Here is a 15955-nt window from a genome sequence, read left to right as displayed (position 1 = left end):
ATTTAATGTTGTCCCAGATGTCTCTTAAAGTGTCCTAATTTCTTTTCATTCTTTTTTCTTTATTCTGTTCCGTGGCAGTGATTTCCACAATTCTTTCTTCCAGCTCACTTATCTGTTTTTCTGCCTCATTTATTCTCCTACTGATTCCTTCTGGTGTATTTTTCATTTCAGTTATTGTATTGTTCAACTCTGTTTGTTTGTTTGTTATATCTTCTAGCTCTTTGTTAAGCATTTCTTATGTCTTCTTGGTCTGTGCCTCCATTCTTTTTCTGAGATCTTGGATCATCTTTACTATCATTTCTCTGAATTATTTTTTTAGGTGGATTGCCTATCTCCATTTCACTTGTTCTTCTGGGGTTTTATCTTGTTCCTTCATCTGGAACATATTCCTCTGCCATCTCATTTTGTCTAACTTTCTGTGTTTGCAGTCCCACAGGCTGCAGGAATTTAGTTCCTCCTGCTTCTGGTGTCTGCCCCCATCTTGTTGTGGCTTCTTTGTCTTTGGAAGTAGAATATCATTTTCAGTAGGTTCGAGTCTGTTTTGTTGATGGTTGTTCAGCAGTTAGTTGTGCTTTTGGTGTTTTCTTGAGAGCAGGTGAGCTCAGGTCCTTCTACTCTGCCTTCTTGTCCTCAGACCCTACAAAGCTTTTGTTTTCCTTTGTGCTCTGTCTAGTTTCACTTGTTTATAATGTGTTGTGGGCAGAGGCCTTTTACCTGATGATTCAGGTAGAGATCCTGGTGAGAAATGGATGCACTGACATGTCAGCTCAGGATGTGTGCAGAGGTATTTTTCTTGTTCTTGCATTTGAAACAAACTCCTGTCTTCTCATTTTCCATAAGTTTCTCTATTTCTATGAAATTAGATGTAACAGTTACCCATCCTGGTCTTGAAGGGGTGTCCTTATGTGGGTGTGTCCATCTACAGTCTGTGTGTGTCTAATGGCTTTTGATGGGAGAACACAAGTCATGTCTTCCCCCAGGGTATGCTGACAGCTATCACTGAGGTGGGCCACAGAGATGGCAGAGCTAGAGCCAGAGCCAGGTGTGAGCTGGGGCTTCTCCTATGTTCATTGCCTAACACCACCCTATTGAGGGTGGGTTCAGGTCTCAAGGTGCTAAAGAAGAGGCCCTGAGGTTTGGATCCAAGCTGGTTCTGTTCTAAGTGTGTGCTCCTCACTGCCCCCAGCATATTGGCACCTTAGCTCCAGATGGAAGCAGAGTTGGAGCAAGAGGGGCCAGATCAGGCATCCAGTGCAGGCCAGGGCCTATACTGTGTTGGTCCCATATACCATTCAGAGTTCCAGACCACTCCTGATCTGCTGCCTCCAAGAGTGCCAGGAAGGGTCACTCCAAACCCATTCAGATGTAGTGCCAGGTATAAGCCAGCTCCATCCTCCACAACTGCACATTCCCCCTGGCAGCAGCAACCTTCATCCTAGTGGGATGCTGCCCCACAGAGCAAGAGGAGCCAGAGTGGGCACTCAGTGTGGGCCAGGGTGCATGGTGGGGTGTTATGGGAAACTGGCCAGAGTCCCAGGCAGTCTCAAACTGCTTACTCAGCCTTGTTCTGGGAACAAGGAAGCATGTGCTTGCACTTCACAAGTGGAGTCCAAGTTTCTCACAGCCCCCCTACCAGTCTTACTGGACCTCAAACCAGCCAAGGGCACTGATCTTCCTGGTATTAGACTCAAGGTCTGGCACGTCCTATATGTGGTTTGAACCACTCATTTCCTAGGAAGTACCTCCAGGCCTGTGTAATACCCCCACACACACACTTCTGTGTCCCCTCCCAGGGGTGCAGGTCCTGACATGATCACTTCTCTTTCCTTCCTGCCTGACTTTGTGTGGATCTTTCTTTATAGCCTTGGTTTCTTTATCGCCTTTATAGTCTTTCTGCCAGTCTACAGTTTGTTTTCAGTGAGAATTGCTCCACATGTAGATTTTTTTTTTTTTTTAATGTGTTCATGGAGGGGAGACAAGCTTAGCATCCTCCTACTCCACCATCTTGATCTCTATAGTCATTATTTTTTGACATAAGCTTTCTGCCCCCTTTCTCTCTTTTGGTACTCTCATAGTACATATATTGTTTCACTTAATGGTATCCCATAATTCACATAGGATTTCTTCACTGTTTTTCATTCTTTTTTCTTTATACTCCTCTGACTGGATAATATCAAATGACCTGTTCTCAAGTTCACAGATTCTTTCTTCTGTATCATTAAAGTCTGCTGTTGATGTTCTTCATGCATTTTTTTCATTCCATTATAATCTTCAGTTCCAGAATATGTTTTTGGGTTTTTTTTTTTTTAATGATTTCTCTCTCTCTCTGTTGAGCTTCTCATTTGGTTTATGTATTGTTTTCCTAATTTAATTGTCTATATGTATTCTCTTATAGCTCACTAGTCTTCCTTAAACCAATTATCTTGAATTCTCTGTCAATTCATAGTTTTTATTTCTTTGGAGTTGATTACTGGAAAATTATTGTGTTTCTTTGGTTGTGTCATGTTTCCTTGATTTTTCACCTTTATTGTAGGCTTGTGTTGATGTTTCTGCATTTGATGGAACAGTCACCTCTTCCAGAATTTATGGACAGGTTTTGGTGGGAAAAGATCATCAGCATGTGGTACAAGGGCAGTGGCTGAGTGGGGTGTGGTAGTTCTGGCTCCAGGTAAGTCCTGGTGGTGCTGCTCCATGCAGCTCCATCAGCTGAGGTCACTGTTCACAAAGATTGCTGGGGTCTTCATTGGCCAGGCCATGACTGTCTGAAGCAGTGGTGGGGTCTGATGGGGTCTTTGGTGGTAAAGTCTTCTAGGGAACTCCTGATCTTTCTTCTCCTGCTGGGGTTGTCATGGCAAAGGATATCCCTTTTGGATCCATGTCCAGCTCATGAGTGCCGTTGTGGTAGAGTTGGCATTGGTGTCTGATGCATAGGCACCATGGAACAGCTATGAAGTTGGGCTCTGGAGTGGATGTCCACAGAGCAACAGCGGCTCCAGGGATTGGGGCACTGGCTGCCCACAGTGGTGGTTGCTCTGGTATCTGAGATGTTGGTGAAAGCTGAGCAGCCAAGGAGCTGGGAGCTGGAGAGTGGGTGCATTTGTAGAGACAGCAACTCCAGAATCTGAGGCACTGCCTAGCCCTCAGTGGTGTTGACTCCAGTGTCCAAGATGTGGGTACACACAGAACAGGCACACAAAGAGCACATGCACAGTCAGGGTCTGAAGTTTTGGGACATGCAGAGCAGCTGTGGCTCTGGGATCTGGGGTAAGTATGGGGCTTGGTGGGAGGGGTGGCATCCTTGGTCCCAGGACACCACAGACTCTTTCTTGGGGGGTTGCAGTCTCTCCTCTCTGAGAGGTCCATGATGACAATGGTTGTTTCTTACCTCAGTAGTGAAATCTGCTTGTATTCTCCATGGAGCGGGCCATTGGGATTCATACGAACAAACACAATGGAGTAGTCCATACTGTCATGGGGGCTGTTGAGCTCCTCAGTGGCAAAGTCTGTTGGGATTCTCCACAGAGCATGCCATGGGGAATGTGGTGGCCTTTGCCATGTGGCTGATACTGATAGCCTTCACCTTTTTTATTTTTTGATTCCTAGCTGTCTCTGGACACCTCAGCTATGCTGATCTCCCCAGAGATCCTTTTTGTGCAGTTATTCTCCAGTTTGGTTCCACTATGTTGCTATAGGCTCTTAATTGGACTCTTGAGTCCTCCCAGGGCTGTTTTCATTCATGAATAGCTGCATACTTGTTATATTTTCTTGAGGAATGAAGGCTGGTATCTCCTACTCCATTATCTTGTTCTTTTCTGCCTTATTTCACTGGCTATGAACCTTCCATACAGTCTTGAACAGAGATAGTGAGAGCAGATACTGTTTTGTTCTTGATCTTTTGGGAAAGCACTCACTCTTTTACTATTAAGTATGTTAGCTATAGGGTCCTGTAGATGTCCTTTATCAGGTTGAAGAAGTTCCCTTATATTCTTAGTTTGCTGGGAGTGTTTATCAGGAATGGATGTTGGATTTTGACAAATGCTTTTTCTCACTTGACCGCTATTATCACTTGTACCCAGAATTGGCTATTAACACATTCTATGGAAATGCTTTGGACCCTATGGATTTTAAGGCCATCTTAGATTCCAATTGAGTTTGCCTACACACACACCCCCCTTTGCTAGCTAAGTTTTGGGAGCACAGGCTTATAAACACTGTTTTGTTGTTGTTGTTGTTGTTTTTCTCATTCTCCCCCTATACCTACCTCTGAAGTTTTAGTGTGACTAGCAACTACTCTGATGTAGTTTATGACATAAATTGTTCCTCTGGTTCAAACAAGTTTGATACCACTTTTAATATCAAATTTAGTATCCAAATACTCTTACAAAATCTGAGAAAAAGTCTTTATATAAAATAACATGCATCAGCAAAGTTTCTACAAATAAAGCTGTGATTGGAAATTTTTTGATTACTCTACTTTATAGTAACAGAATCTATCAGAAACAGAACAGTGAGTGTAGATAAAGGATGAGGAAAAGGAAAATGCAGAAATGCTATTTTGGTCATTCTTTGCTGTTGACTACATGAAGGGATTGGAGGCGCACTGTCACCTGTAGTTTTTACTGATAACCATGAAGGGTATAATCTCTTTCCTAGATAACATACTAGGAAGAACAATAGTAATACTTTATATATAACTACAGTTGACCCTTGAACAACATGGGTTTGAACTGTATGGGTCCACTTACACAAATATATACTATAGAACTATGTGATCTGTGGTTGAATCTTCAGATGCAGAACCGCAGGTAGGAGGGCCGTCCTAAAGTTACAGGTGGATTTTTGACTGCCAGGGTTGGCACTGCTAACACATGCATTGTTCAATAATCAACTGTATGTAGAACTGTATACTGCATAAAGCACTTACATATAGTGTGTATGTGTGTATATATATATTATATATAATAAATCTATATAAATCTATAATTTGATCTCTGTGGAACAGGCAGATTATTCTCTTTCACTTGGTAGAACAGCATGCCCCTAGCAATTGCTAAATATGTACACACACTGAAGGGAGCATTGAAATGAATACTGCACATGTGCTCCAAATTTTAAGTTTAGATTCATGCCAGAATATACTAGATTGACAATTACTTCTCATGTGTACGTACACTGCTGGATTCATAGACATATTCAGGTAAATCTGGACAGTGACACTGAGGTTCTAGTGATAATATAAGGGGTAAAGAGTAATCGAACCAGTGAACCCACCTGACAATTTTATAGACCTTAGGAAGAAAAAGAAAGGGTATACCAGAGGAAAATTGAGGTGTGAGCTCTTCTTTCCACTCTTTCTTTCCCCCTTTTTTCTTTCTCCTTCTTTCTTCCTTCCTTTTCTTTTTTGGGGGGTTTATAAAGAATCTTTTACAGACAAATTTTGGGTGTCATTTGTTCCTGGTAAACACTTACACATTCATAGGGAGATAAGAGAGAAAGAAGTGTGGATTGATAACAGGGAAAGAGGTGGTAGGCCAAATGTGGGCTGGCTATTACAGTTTTTATTGGTGAAAAAAGTCTGTGGGCTAAATCACTTCTGAAGACTATTTATAAAACTTTCCTATTTGGTACCTTTATTCTCTTTGTGCAAATTTTACAAATTTCAGTTGGTTACCTACATATACTTCTGCCAGAAACCTTCAAGAGACCATTAATCTCATCTGCCAACAATGAAGCTAAATCAGGAATTGAAAGTTCCTTCCTTGAGGCAACAACCGGGCACTACACCAGTCTGCTATACTATCTCATCCAATCTAAACAGGATGACTCAAGATATGTGCTGAATATTAATATCTCAAGTTCTTGATTTGACATCCCATTTTCAGGGCATCTTTGCACACAATCTGAACTGAATTCAAGTAATGCAACAATAGCCTTGCTTGAAATTCAGAATTTCTCTCAAGAAAACAGATGGAAATTTTAGTAAACAAATCTTTCTCAGTTTTTCAGATTACAGAAAGAAGTCATAGAAATGAAAGTTCTTTAATGCTTTTAATCTTGCTCCATCTATTCATTAATATGAGAATTTGCTAAAAAACTGAGCAAATCTACTAGGCATAGACTCTCTCACTATTGGGTTGGCATTCACTAAAATTTACAGTAATGTCAAAGTAGGATTTTGCAATAATATTTTATTTGCTCTGGCCAAGTTTTAATCTAAAATATTGAGGAAAATTCAGCACTCATCCAATGTATCTGCATGCTTTTGACTAGTTAACATGTTAATCAAGAAAAGGGTTGTGCTGTCCAACTATTAGATAAGCTATTTGGAAAAGAAAAAATATTTGTCTGTGAATTTGTGGATGAAATGTTTCCAAGAAGAAATTATAAATGGACCCTATTTTAGTTCTCTCCTATTATGAATGACAGGTTTAACATTCTTAGAAACCCTAAGAATATAATGACTACATCTTTAAAAGCCTCTAGGGATTATTGTACATTAACGTATCAGAGTCAGTAAATTATTTATCTATAAATTAATCTTTCTAAACAGATTTCCACCCCCCTTCAATTTGAAAGCTAAACTTCTGAGTCTCTATTTCAGCAACGTTATATCTGAAGAGCCTACATCTGTAAAAACATTTCTAATGAAAACATGAAGACAACCCCCAGAGAAGCAAATAAAATGAGATTTAAGTATATAGCAGCCTTTCTACAGTTACATTCCTAACAATAGTGTGTTCTAATTTGATGCCAAATAGAGGTTATATAACAAAATCAGTGAGCACTCTAGTTCTCTTGGTTTCAGTGAAAAATTTAGGTGCTTAAACACTTCCGTCTGTACTTCCACATTTACACCAAGATGGAGGAGTTATGTCTTTGTCTGCCAAGTCACAGAAGCAGAGGGCCCATCGGATAGGAAGATACATAGATTGTGTTCTAGGGCAGGTGGCAGAAGAAGTGCATGCTGGAAAGTCTGGGTTCCAAGGCCTTTGTCCCAGTTGCCAAAACACAAATATCAAAGACGGATTTGAATTTTCAAGTCATACCATGTTAAAAATTATCCACCCAGACTTTATTCAGCACTCCCACACAAACCATTTCATCAATTAATAAGACCACCAACCAACAATAAGACTACCTCAATCAAAAAGATATTAAGCCTAATTTAGGGAACTAGTAATCCACTGTGAAAAATTTGTGTCACTCAAGTTTATGTCCATGTTCTGGACTATCTGCTAAATTAAATAACCAGTACTGTCTTGTGTTGATTTTGTCATTATTCCTTTTTAAAAGGATAATAAGACCTTAATTTTATAATACATGAAGGCATTACAATTCCAAGTTTCAAGGATGCTCCAATTTTACCTTTAGAGGTTGGGATGAAAAAGTAGCCATTAATTTTCACTGATTTCAGAATTTGCCAACAAAGGCACTACAAACATATAATGAAGTATCTGATCCACTCCTACAATCAAGGAATGAAAAGATAGTATCTTTAAAAATGGCTTGCCAGGAGGCTCATGTGCAAAACCCTTTTAGTATTTAAACACTGGGTAGGCAGATTTTGAAGCAAACTTTTTTTTTAAATTGTAGTAAAATATACATAACACAAAATTTTAACAATTTTAAGTGTACAATTCAGTGGCATTACATAAATTCACAATGCAACCATTTCCACCATCATCATCCTAAACAGAAACTCTGTACCTATTCAGCAATAACTCCCCAATTCCTGCACCCCCTCCCCCAGGTAACCTCTATTCTACCTTCTGTTTCAATGCAATTGAAGCATACTTTTAAAAAGCCAAACAATCCAACAAACAAATCCCTCAGTTTCAACAGAGCCGGGTCAGTGAGGCCAGGAAAGCGCATTCTCCCAGTACCTCAGTCATTAATTTTTATGTCTATTTTGACTGGCAGACAATACACAATTTTTTCTTCATGTATTTCTTCATGAATGCAGCAACTATTGAGTACCTACCTGGGGAAGCCACTATTTTATTCCTGGCAAATGGCAGAAAGTAAGACAGACCTAACCTCTGCCCTCATGGACCTTCTATTCTAGGTAACCATGCTTCTCCTTATCCCCACTCTAGAAATCATGTGGGAAAGTGTGCAATTTTGATAGGATACCAGTGGCACGACACATGACCTGTATCAATAATCCATTTCCAGCATAAGAGGACTGCTCAGAGGTGTTACGGCAGAACATTATCTACCATTCACTATTTTAGGTCACTGCTTTACCAGGTAATGGATAACAGAACAGCTGAGCTATACTAACTGATTGATAAATATTATGCCCTTATTTGGGCCTTCTGCATCTCTGTTTCATTTAATTTAACATCTGATAAAATGCTATATACCATAGAAACTGGGCATAGAAAAATACTTAAAGTTTCCAATTTTAATATCAAATTTGGAATTTCATTTATATGAAATGTCCAGAATAGGCAAATCCACAGAGACAGAAAGTAGGTAAGTGGCTGTCAAGGGCTGGGGAGAGGCGTAAAGGGGGAATGATTGCTAATGAGTGTGGTGCTTCTTTGGGGGATGGTGAAAACGTTTCAGTATCAGATAGCAGTGATGGCTGCACAACTGTGTGAATATACTAAAAATCATGGAAGTGCATACTTTAAAATGGTGAATCCTACGGTATGTGAATTATATCAATAAAAAAGTCAAGTCAGGTATTCAGTCAAGCCAGACACAATGGTAGTGAGAGGCCAAATTTTCGAAGTCCATCCATAGCTACCAGGGGACCCTTTTTACAGACTGTAAGAACCAGGTCAGTCAGTCCATTCTCAGGTGGCGGAGGACAAGCAATATGTACTGGGGCGATCTGAGGACTCAGAATCGGGCTGGGACGTATCTGGACAGAGCAGTAAGTGGATGAGAAAGTCATCTGATCAGACTTGCCTGTTGTAATCTTAAGTTGTTCATGCAGTGCCTTAACACATCCTTAAATCATACTCAAAACTTCCACACCTGCTGGAAGCAACAGGATCCCAAGTCTATAGAGAAATCACTGGGATATACCTGTAAAGGAACTCTTCCAATTTATACAGACATGGCACCACACACACCTGGAAGACGTAGTAATACACCTCCAGCGCAGTATGTGCTAGCCTTACACATGGAAACTAGGCTTTCTCCATGAAAAGGAATCACAAACATTTTAAAGGTAAACTTTGTTTCACACGCAAATACCTGATGAAAGGTCTGCTGTTACATGTAGTCCTGAGGAAACTTCTCATTCACTCGTCTCTCTACTATGGTCATAACTCAACTCCCAGGCACCGATGATAATTTAGTAAGAGCAATCAGTATAAATACAGTAAATGCCACTTACAAATGAAATGTCTGTTGCTAAAGGACCACAAAGAGGTGTTAAAATTTCAGACTCTCCCCATCAATTTTAGAACGTATAAAAAGTATCTATCTGCAATGTAAGCACTTAAAAACCAAAAATACAAAGTAACTTGATACAGGAAGTGCCAAGCACTTGCCCAGTCCGTTTAACAAAAAAGTAACAGGCTGCTCAGAAACTCAAAGATGCATACAGGTATCATCTTTATTTGATAAAATACATAGCCAAAAGATTACTTTAGAGAAGGCAAACGATACATCCATTTTAGAAACGTCCTTTTTGTTTCTTTAAATCTAAGGCCCCCTCTAGCGTTTGAAAACAGTCACATGCAGCACACAGTGCAATTGAAGGCACAGTCACAATATTTACCCGAGACCTTCCCAAATAAAAAGAATACTTCTGTTCCATTCATGTGGCACAAAAATCAATGAGAGAAAATGTCTAGCCATAATTAATACTTCACATTCTTGCTATAATTCACATATTCATTATTCTCTCAGTAATTTCTCTATTTACTGTTGGGTTGTTTTCAGATTAATACTTGTTAACAAGGGGGGAGGAAAAAACATATAAAGCATGTAGGGACTTTAATTTCCCAAACAAGAAATATACCACCTTGAACACAACAGAAAATTTAGTGTCACCAAATAGCCTATTCTGCTTTTGTGGAAGTTATCAGTAAATAGTATATATTTCCTAAAGTATATACTTAAAATTTATTATATTTGGGAATAAGAAATTTTAAACTACATATATTTCAAAGCTCACCTAATCTGTGAATTTGCTAATCAAACCTTTTTAGTACCCTGTAAAAGGAAGTGGAAAGTGTTGCTTTGAGGGCAAATGTTGGCTCTGAAGAATACGATGTAAAGGAATTCTTAAAAATTTATACTGACATGGCACTACATAAATCCAATGACTTAATCTCATGTTCTTTTGTAAAAGACTGATTAAACTCAGGGGGAGTCAAAAATAGTAGGTTTTCACTCTACTTTCTTAGCTAAAGCGTTTATGCGTCTGTTTCCATGTTTTATTACAGAGGGTTTACATTAACAACTAGTATTACTATTACTGGAAAATGAAATCTCTATTTTTAACAAAAGAAAACAATGCAATCTTGAGCAGGAGACTGAGAGAGGAAACTTACTAAGCTATTACTTCATATTCTTAAAAGTTAAGAGTATACTAAAAATTTGAAAATTCAATAGCTGTTGAAACAAGTTTAATCTGTATTAACTTTATTTAAATAAATGAATAATTTGTCACTCAATAGATCACATATGGCTTCTCTGCACTGATCCTGCTTTCTGTTTGCGAACTTGTCACCTGCAAATGTTACAAGTTAAAAAAGACAGCTCATCTAAAATGAATTAAATAAAACTAGTTGCATTTACAAGTGGTCTCAACTTTTAAGATACCTCTATTCAAATGAACAGGACAGCATTTTTAAAGTGCAACATATACTCTTTTGGCTCAACATAAAAAATTATGTAACTGGAAATTACTAAGGTCATTTCTCTGAGAACAAATTTAGTGAAAAGCTGTTTTGAAAGTTACCCATGAAATTATAAATTATGAGAAACACTGGAAAGTCATTAAAAATGAGAATATAAAATGCAATTACAAATAAACCAGAGTGGGAGAGGTAGCATAAAGTAAATAAAATCGAATAAATACTATACAATAACATACAAAATTTTGCTTATAAAAAACTGAAAATTGCATTGTAAAACATCCATTTTCCCTTCTTTTGAGGGCTTTACTATGAAATTAAAATTTAGACCTGGAGTCTCTGTAAAGATTTTCCAAATGTTATTAATTACTGGCATTGTTTTTTGCCAAAATCTCTCCGATCTGTCGGTCAAGTTCACTTATTATTCGATCCTCATGATTATACACACCCGTCCTCATCAAAGTATCCCTTTCTTCTATGAGGCGAGTCAGATAATCATCCAAACCTTCTTCCAATGCACTGCCATGTGGGCCATCCATTTTTCCACTTGCAATCTCTCTGGAATCCTGGTACTGTTTTTGTTCTTGTTGCCTTAACCTGAGAAGTCAAGAACACATGCCACTCTAGCAAGCAACAAACACTCTTTTGGTTTTTGGTTAACAACACCACTTAAAAACAAAATGATTTAGTGGTAAAATACATTTTTTTAGTAATATTTTCAGGAAGAAAACAAAAACCACTTGGTTGGCCAGAGTTAGCACACTTATAAAAGACAGTTTTAAAAACAATACTTGTTTTTCTAATTATAAAATACATGAAAACTGTAGAAATTTGGGGAATGTGTAGAAAAGAAAATCATCACAATCTTAACCAGAGATAACCAATCTGAGTGATAATTTTCTGTATTCTCAATTAAAAAATGCATGTATTTAAAACACAATATTGCTAACTTTTTAGAAAACTATATATGCAATTCTGTACATTATATGTATCACTTATTAATATAATGAATATCTTCCTATACATTATTATTGATCCTTAGGTTGTTATTAAACCTTTGTTATGTTTTTTTGAACATAAAATTTTCTTCTAAATTCATCCCACAAATATTTACTCTTACTAAACAGTGCTAGGTTTGGGGGATACTGCAGTTGAATCAAGAGGAAAAGTTCCTGTTATTATGGAGCTTATATTACTAAGTATTCATAGAAAGTGATATTCTATAGATGTGAATGCCTGGTTCAAAGGGCATGCACATTTTGAGTTTGTATGGATAGCTTCAAGTTATATTCATGATGATCTTATCTAAGAGATGAAGAAAGGGGAGCAGGTGCCAGCCTGGGATTTGGGTCTTTACAATGGAATATCATCAATCACTTTGCCTTGAAAATGGGGAGTATACTTGGCATGACTATCACTTAGTAAGTATACTAAGTTTGGACACAGAGTAGGTTTTAATTTGGAATCTACAACTAAGACATAACTTTATACTCTACGTAACTGGCTACAAAAATATTTAATTTGCAACTACTCCTAACCTTTGTCTTTATAAATAAGATAAAAAAGCAATTGAGTCTAAGCCCCTGCTTCTAGATGGTCTTCATAGTAAGTAAGCCAATGAGAACCAAATCCACTTCTCCAATTACACATGGCGAGGGGGGAGAGGGAGGAAGAGCCTGGGAGGAGAGTGCCCTGCCCTGACAGACAAGGAGCGCTGGGCCCCAGAAAGGGTGCAGGAGCACTGGGAGTGTACAGTGTTGTTTGTTCATATAACTCTCTGAAGCCTGAACTGACTCCTAAGATCCCTCACAAAAGAACAAGAAACTGAGGTATACAGTCCAAAAAGGACACCAAATACCTCTATCTGTTCTAAGAAAAAAACCCTAAATAGTGAGGGCCCTGTGCTTTGGGACTGGGGTGGGTGGAAATCAAGTGATTAATGGGACACTAGTAAAACTGAGCAACACATGGGGATGAGTAAGCGAAGATTTCTGAATAGCTGTTTCCCCTACTCTAACTCTTACAGCTCTCTTGGAGGAAGAGGTCCTCTTGGGAGATTAATGACACACAGTGCCAAACTATGTACCAGGAAGTTCAACCATTTCCCTGTTCATCTGTTTATGCATGAAGGACAAATGAAATTTTTACACAACTGAGAGATTATCCCTATCAAGTGTTTACTAAAATGCAATCAACATTCATGATCACAACAGGATTTTAGAACCCTGTGGCTGAAGAAGTCCATAAAGCTATCAAAGGAAACTTTACTTCCCTGACAAACACTACGTATGGACTCCACTCACCCAGCTTCGTGTCACTAGGAACCGACTGCTTTTAGAATTGCTCTGTTAGAAAGTTCCTTCTTATAGTGAACTCTCAGTATGCACCTTTATACTTTCCAATAACTGGCTATGATTCTGTTCAAGAGGAAATCCTACTGAATTATTTTTAACATGGTAGCCCTCCAGATATCTGAAGAGAGCTTTCTAATACTTTGCCCAAGACTTCTCTACAAATTAATATCCCTCACTCTCCTAACCACTTTTTGGTCACATTCCTTTGGCAGCTCTCTAGGTAGCTGATTTCCCTTAAAGTCTGTTGCACACTGGTAAGAACAACCCAGAGGTGGTTTTACCACAGTGTGTACTGAACACTCCTTCTATGAATGTCCCTAACTGCACTGGCTCTTTGGCAGCCAAGTCACATTGTTAGTAGTAGTCACTTAAACCCCCCTAGGCTTCCTCACATCAACTGTTTTATTATGTCTTGCCCATCACTTCAGAGATTTTTCTTATAATTTATACAGAGAACTCTGCTTTTGTTTCTAATGTATTTAATCTTGTTGGTTTCAGTTCTCCCTAAATCTTAATTTATTAAGACATTAATAATAAGTTTTAATTTTATATGACCTATCGGCAAATAGCTATCTTCGTTTAAACCACCAAAACAGTGCTCAGCAAACAGTAGGTGCTTAATATGTATTTGCTAAACTAAAACAAATTGCTATACATAATAGCAAAATTTTGCAAGGCAAAGGACTTGTTAAAATTAATTTGTAACATCTTCCAAACCTATGACATAGTAGATACCAAATAAATATTTGCTGAAAAAGAGAAGAACAGTGTGACTTGAGCCCTGTAGCATGCATTATAGACCTTGACCTTTTCCAACTGATATTTATACATTAATACTCTAAATGCAGTGGTGCAATTCAGCTCCAAACCCACCTAATACAGTGACTGAATTTTCCCCATTTATATAGGGCTATATCATGGGATATTCTGTCAAATGTATGTCCTATGTATACATTGTGTCCTCCCAAAATTCATAGTTTAAAGCCCCAGCCCACAATGTGATGGTATTTGGAGAAGGAAGCTTTGGGAGATGACTAGGTTTAGGTGAGATCATGAGCGGGGGGTGTCATGATGAGATTTATGCGCTTATTAGAAGAGACACAGTAGAGCTGGTGAGGACACAGCGGTAAGGCAGCTGTCTAGCAAGCCAGGAAGAGAGTCCTCACCAGAAACTAACCATGCTGGCACTTTGATCTTGAACTTTTAGCCTCCAGAACTGTGAGAAAATAAATTTCTGTTGTTTAAGCCACCCAATCTATGGTATTTTGTTATGCCAGCCTGAGCTAAGACAGTATGCTTCGCTGCAACAAAAATACTAGTCTCTTGCTAAACTAAGTTAGAAAGTCTTCCTGTATACTCCCCTCAAAAAGACAGTAATTTGTTCTAATACTGCTTCCTAATGATTACTTTTCTAACATGACATACTTGAAATTGTAACTAAGATGAACATGACACTATAGAGAAGCCCATTGTTGCAGAGTAGTTAAAAATACAACCTCTGGAATCAGATATGAACTCTGGCTCCCTGATTTACTAGCTGTGTGACCTTGGAAAGGGTACTTAAATCTCTTTAATCCTCGGTTTCTTCATCTCGAAATGGGGATAATATCTTCCTCAAAAAGTTGCTTCGAGGATTAAAAAAAGTGGAGATAGGCATATAAGGCATTTAAAATAGCTGCTGACACTCAGGGCAATAATTAAGAGCTATATTCTGTATTACTTACATTAATAATATAACAATATTTGAAATTTCTTATACTTTATATAATTAAAAATTCAGTGTAATCAATTACCTTGAAATAGCAGTAATCCTAAAATAGACACACAGGAATAAAATTTAAAGTACTAATGCTATGAGTGGAAACAAAAAAGCTAAATACGGCTACGTTCATGGCAAAAAAAATGTTAAGAGTAATGGTCTTTGGCAAAGATTTTCTTTCGTATAACTCAGCTACATTTTATATATGATGTACCTTATTCTTGAAAGACCTGATGTTGTACTTTCCCTAGACCAATGACTAAATAAAAAGTTGTCCTATTTGAACTTTTGTATGGGAAAAAAAGTAATTTTTAGTTATTATACCTGTTCAGTTCATTTCTTATATCCAACAATTCTTGTCTCTCGGTGTTTACTGTATCTTTTTCCTCAGCAGCCAAGTAACGTAGTCTCATCTGTTCCAACTCTTCTTGCTGTTTTTTAAGACGAGCCATTTGACTTTCTTGCTCCCGCTTGAAAGAAACAAGCCAGATCTCTAATGTTAGGAATAAATATATTTATATGACTTTGACTTATGATTATAATCCTCCTTGACAGCACCCATGATAGAGCCACACACCGCAGATTCTTTCTATTATCTAGAAAGCCCAGGTTCTCTTTACAAACTCTTCTGTGATTTCCCTTCTTGTTATAAGCCATAACCACTCACGGCCCAATCAGTGATTGAGGTTAGCTAAATATCGTAAGATCTAATAGTAGTTAGAGGGAAGAAAGAGTCTGCTGTCAACACAATGAGTTGCCCCAGGACCAATGGTAAGAGTAGTATTTAAGAAATGGTTAATTATACAAAATTATCTAGAAAATTACAATTATAGAAAGGAATGGTAAATTATACAAATTAATTACACAAAATACAAATTATACAAAGAGGTAACAAGAAAGATTCAGTAACTGTCCCTGTACTAGTAACTCCACTCCTACCTCAAGAAATAATATGCCTTTCCACTCTTTTCTCCAGGCTCACATAGAAATCTATGCACATGATAAAATTTCTTTTATAT

At 38.0% G+C, this 15955-nt stretch overlaps 1 protein-coding gene across 5 annotated transcripts in view; it reads right to left on the bottom strand.

Moving 5' to 3' along the window:
• Positions 1–9556: 9556 nt before the first annotated feature.
• CEP120 (centrosomal protein 120) overlaps positions 9557–15955 on the bottom strand; it is a 78197-nt gene continuing 71798 nt past the window's right edge. For all 5 annotated transcript variants that reach the window (XM_082457842.1, XM_082457844.1, XM_082457843.1 and 2 more), the window contains 2 exons: positions 15261–15406; positions 9557–11420 (listed from right to left, as the gene is read on the bottom strand). In XM_082457842.1, the coding sequence (XP_082313968.1) occupies positions 11186–11420; positions 15261–15406 (381 nt within the window). In that variant the 3' untranslated portion in view covers positions 9557–11185. The remainder of the gene's footprint in view (positions 11421–15260; positions 15407–15955) is intronic.

Source organism: Balaenoptera physalus (genome assembly GCF_965194825.1).
Source record: "Balaenoptera physalus genome assembly, chromosome: 3".
NCBI classification, from domain to species: Eukaryota; Metazoa; Chordata; class Mammalia; order Artiodactyla; family Balaenopteridae; genus Balaenoptera; species Balaenoptera physalus.
Note: the sequence above shows the minus strand (reverse complement) of the source record. Positions and strands in the feature narration are given on the sequence as shown.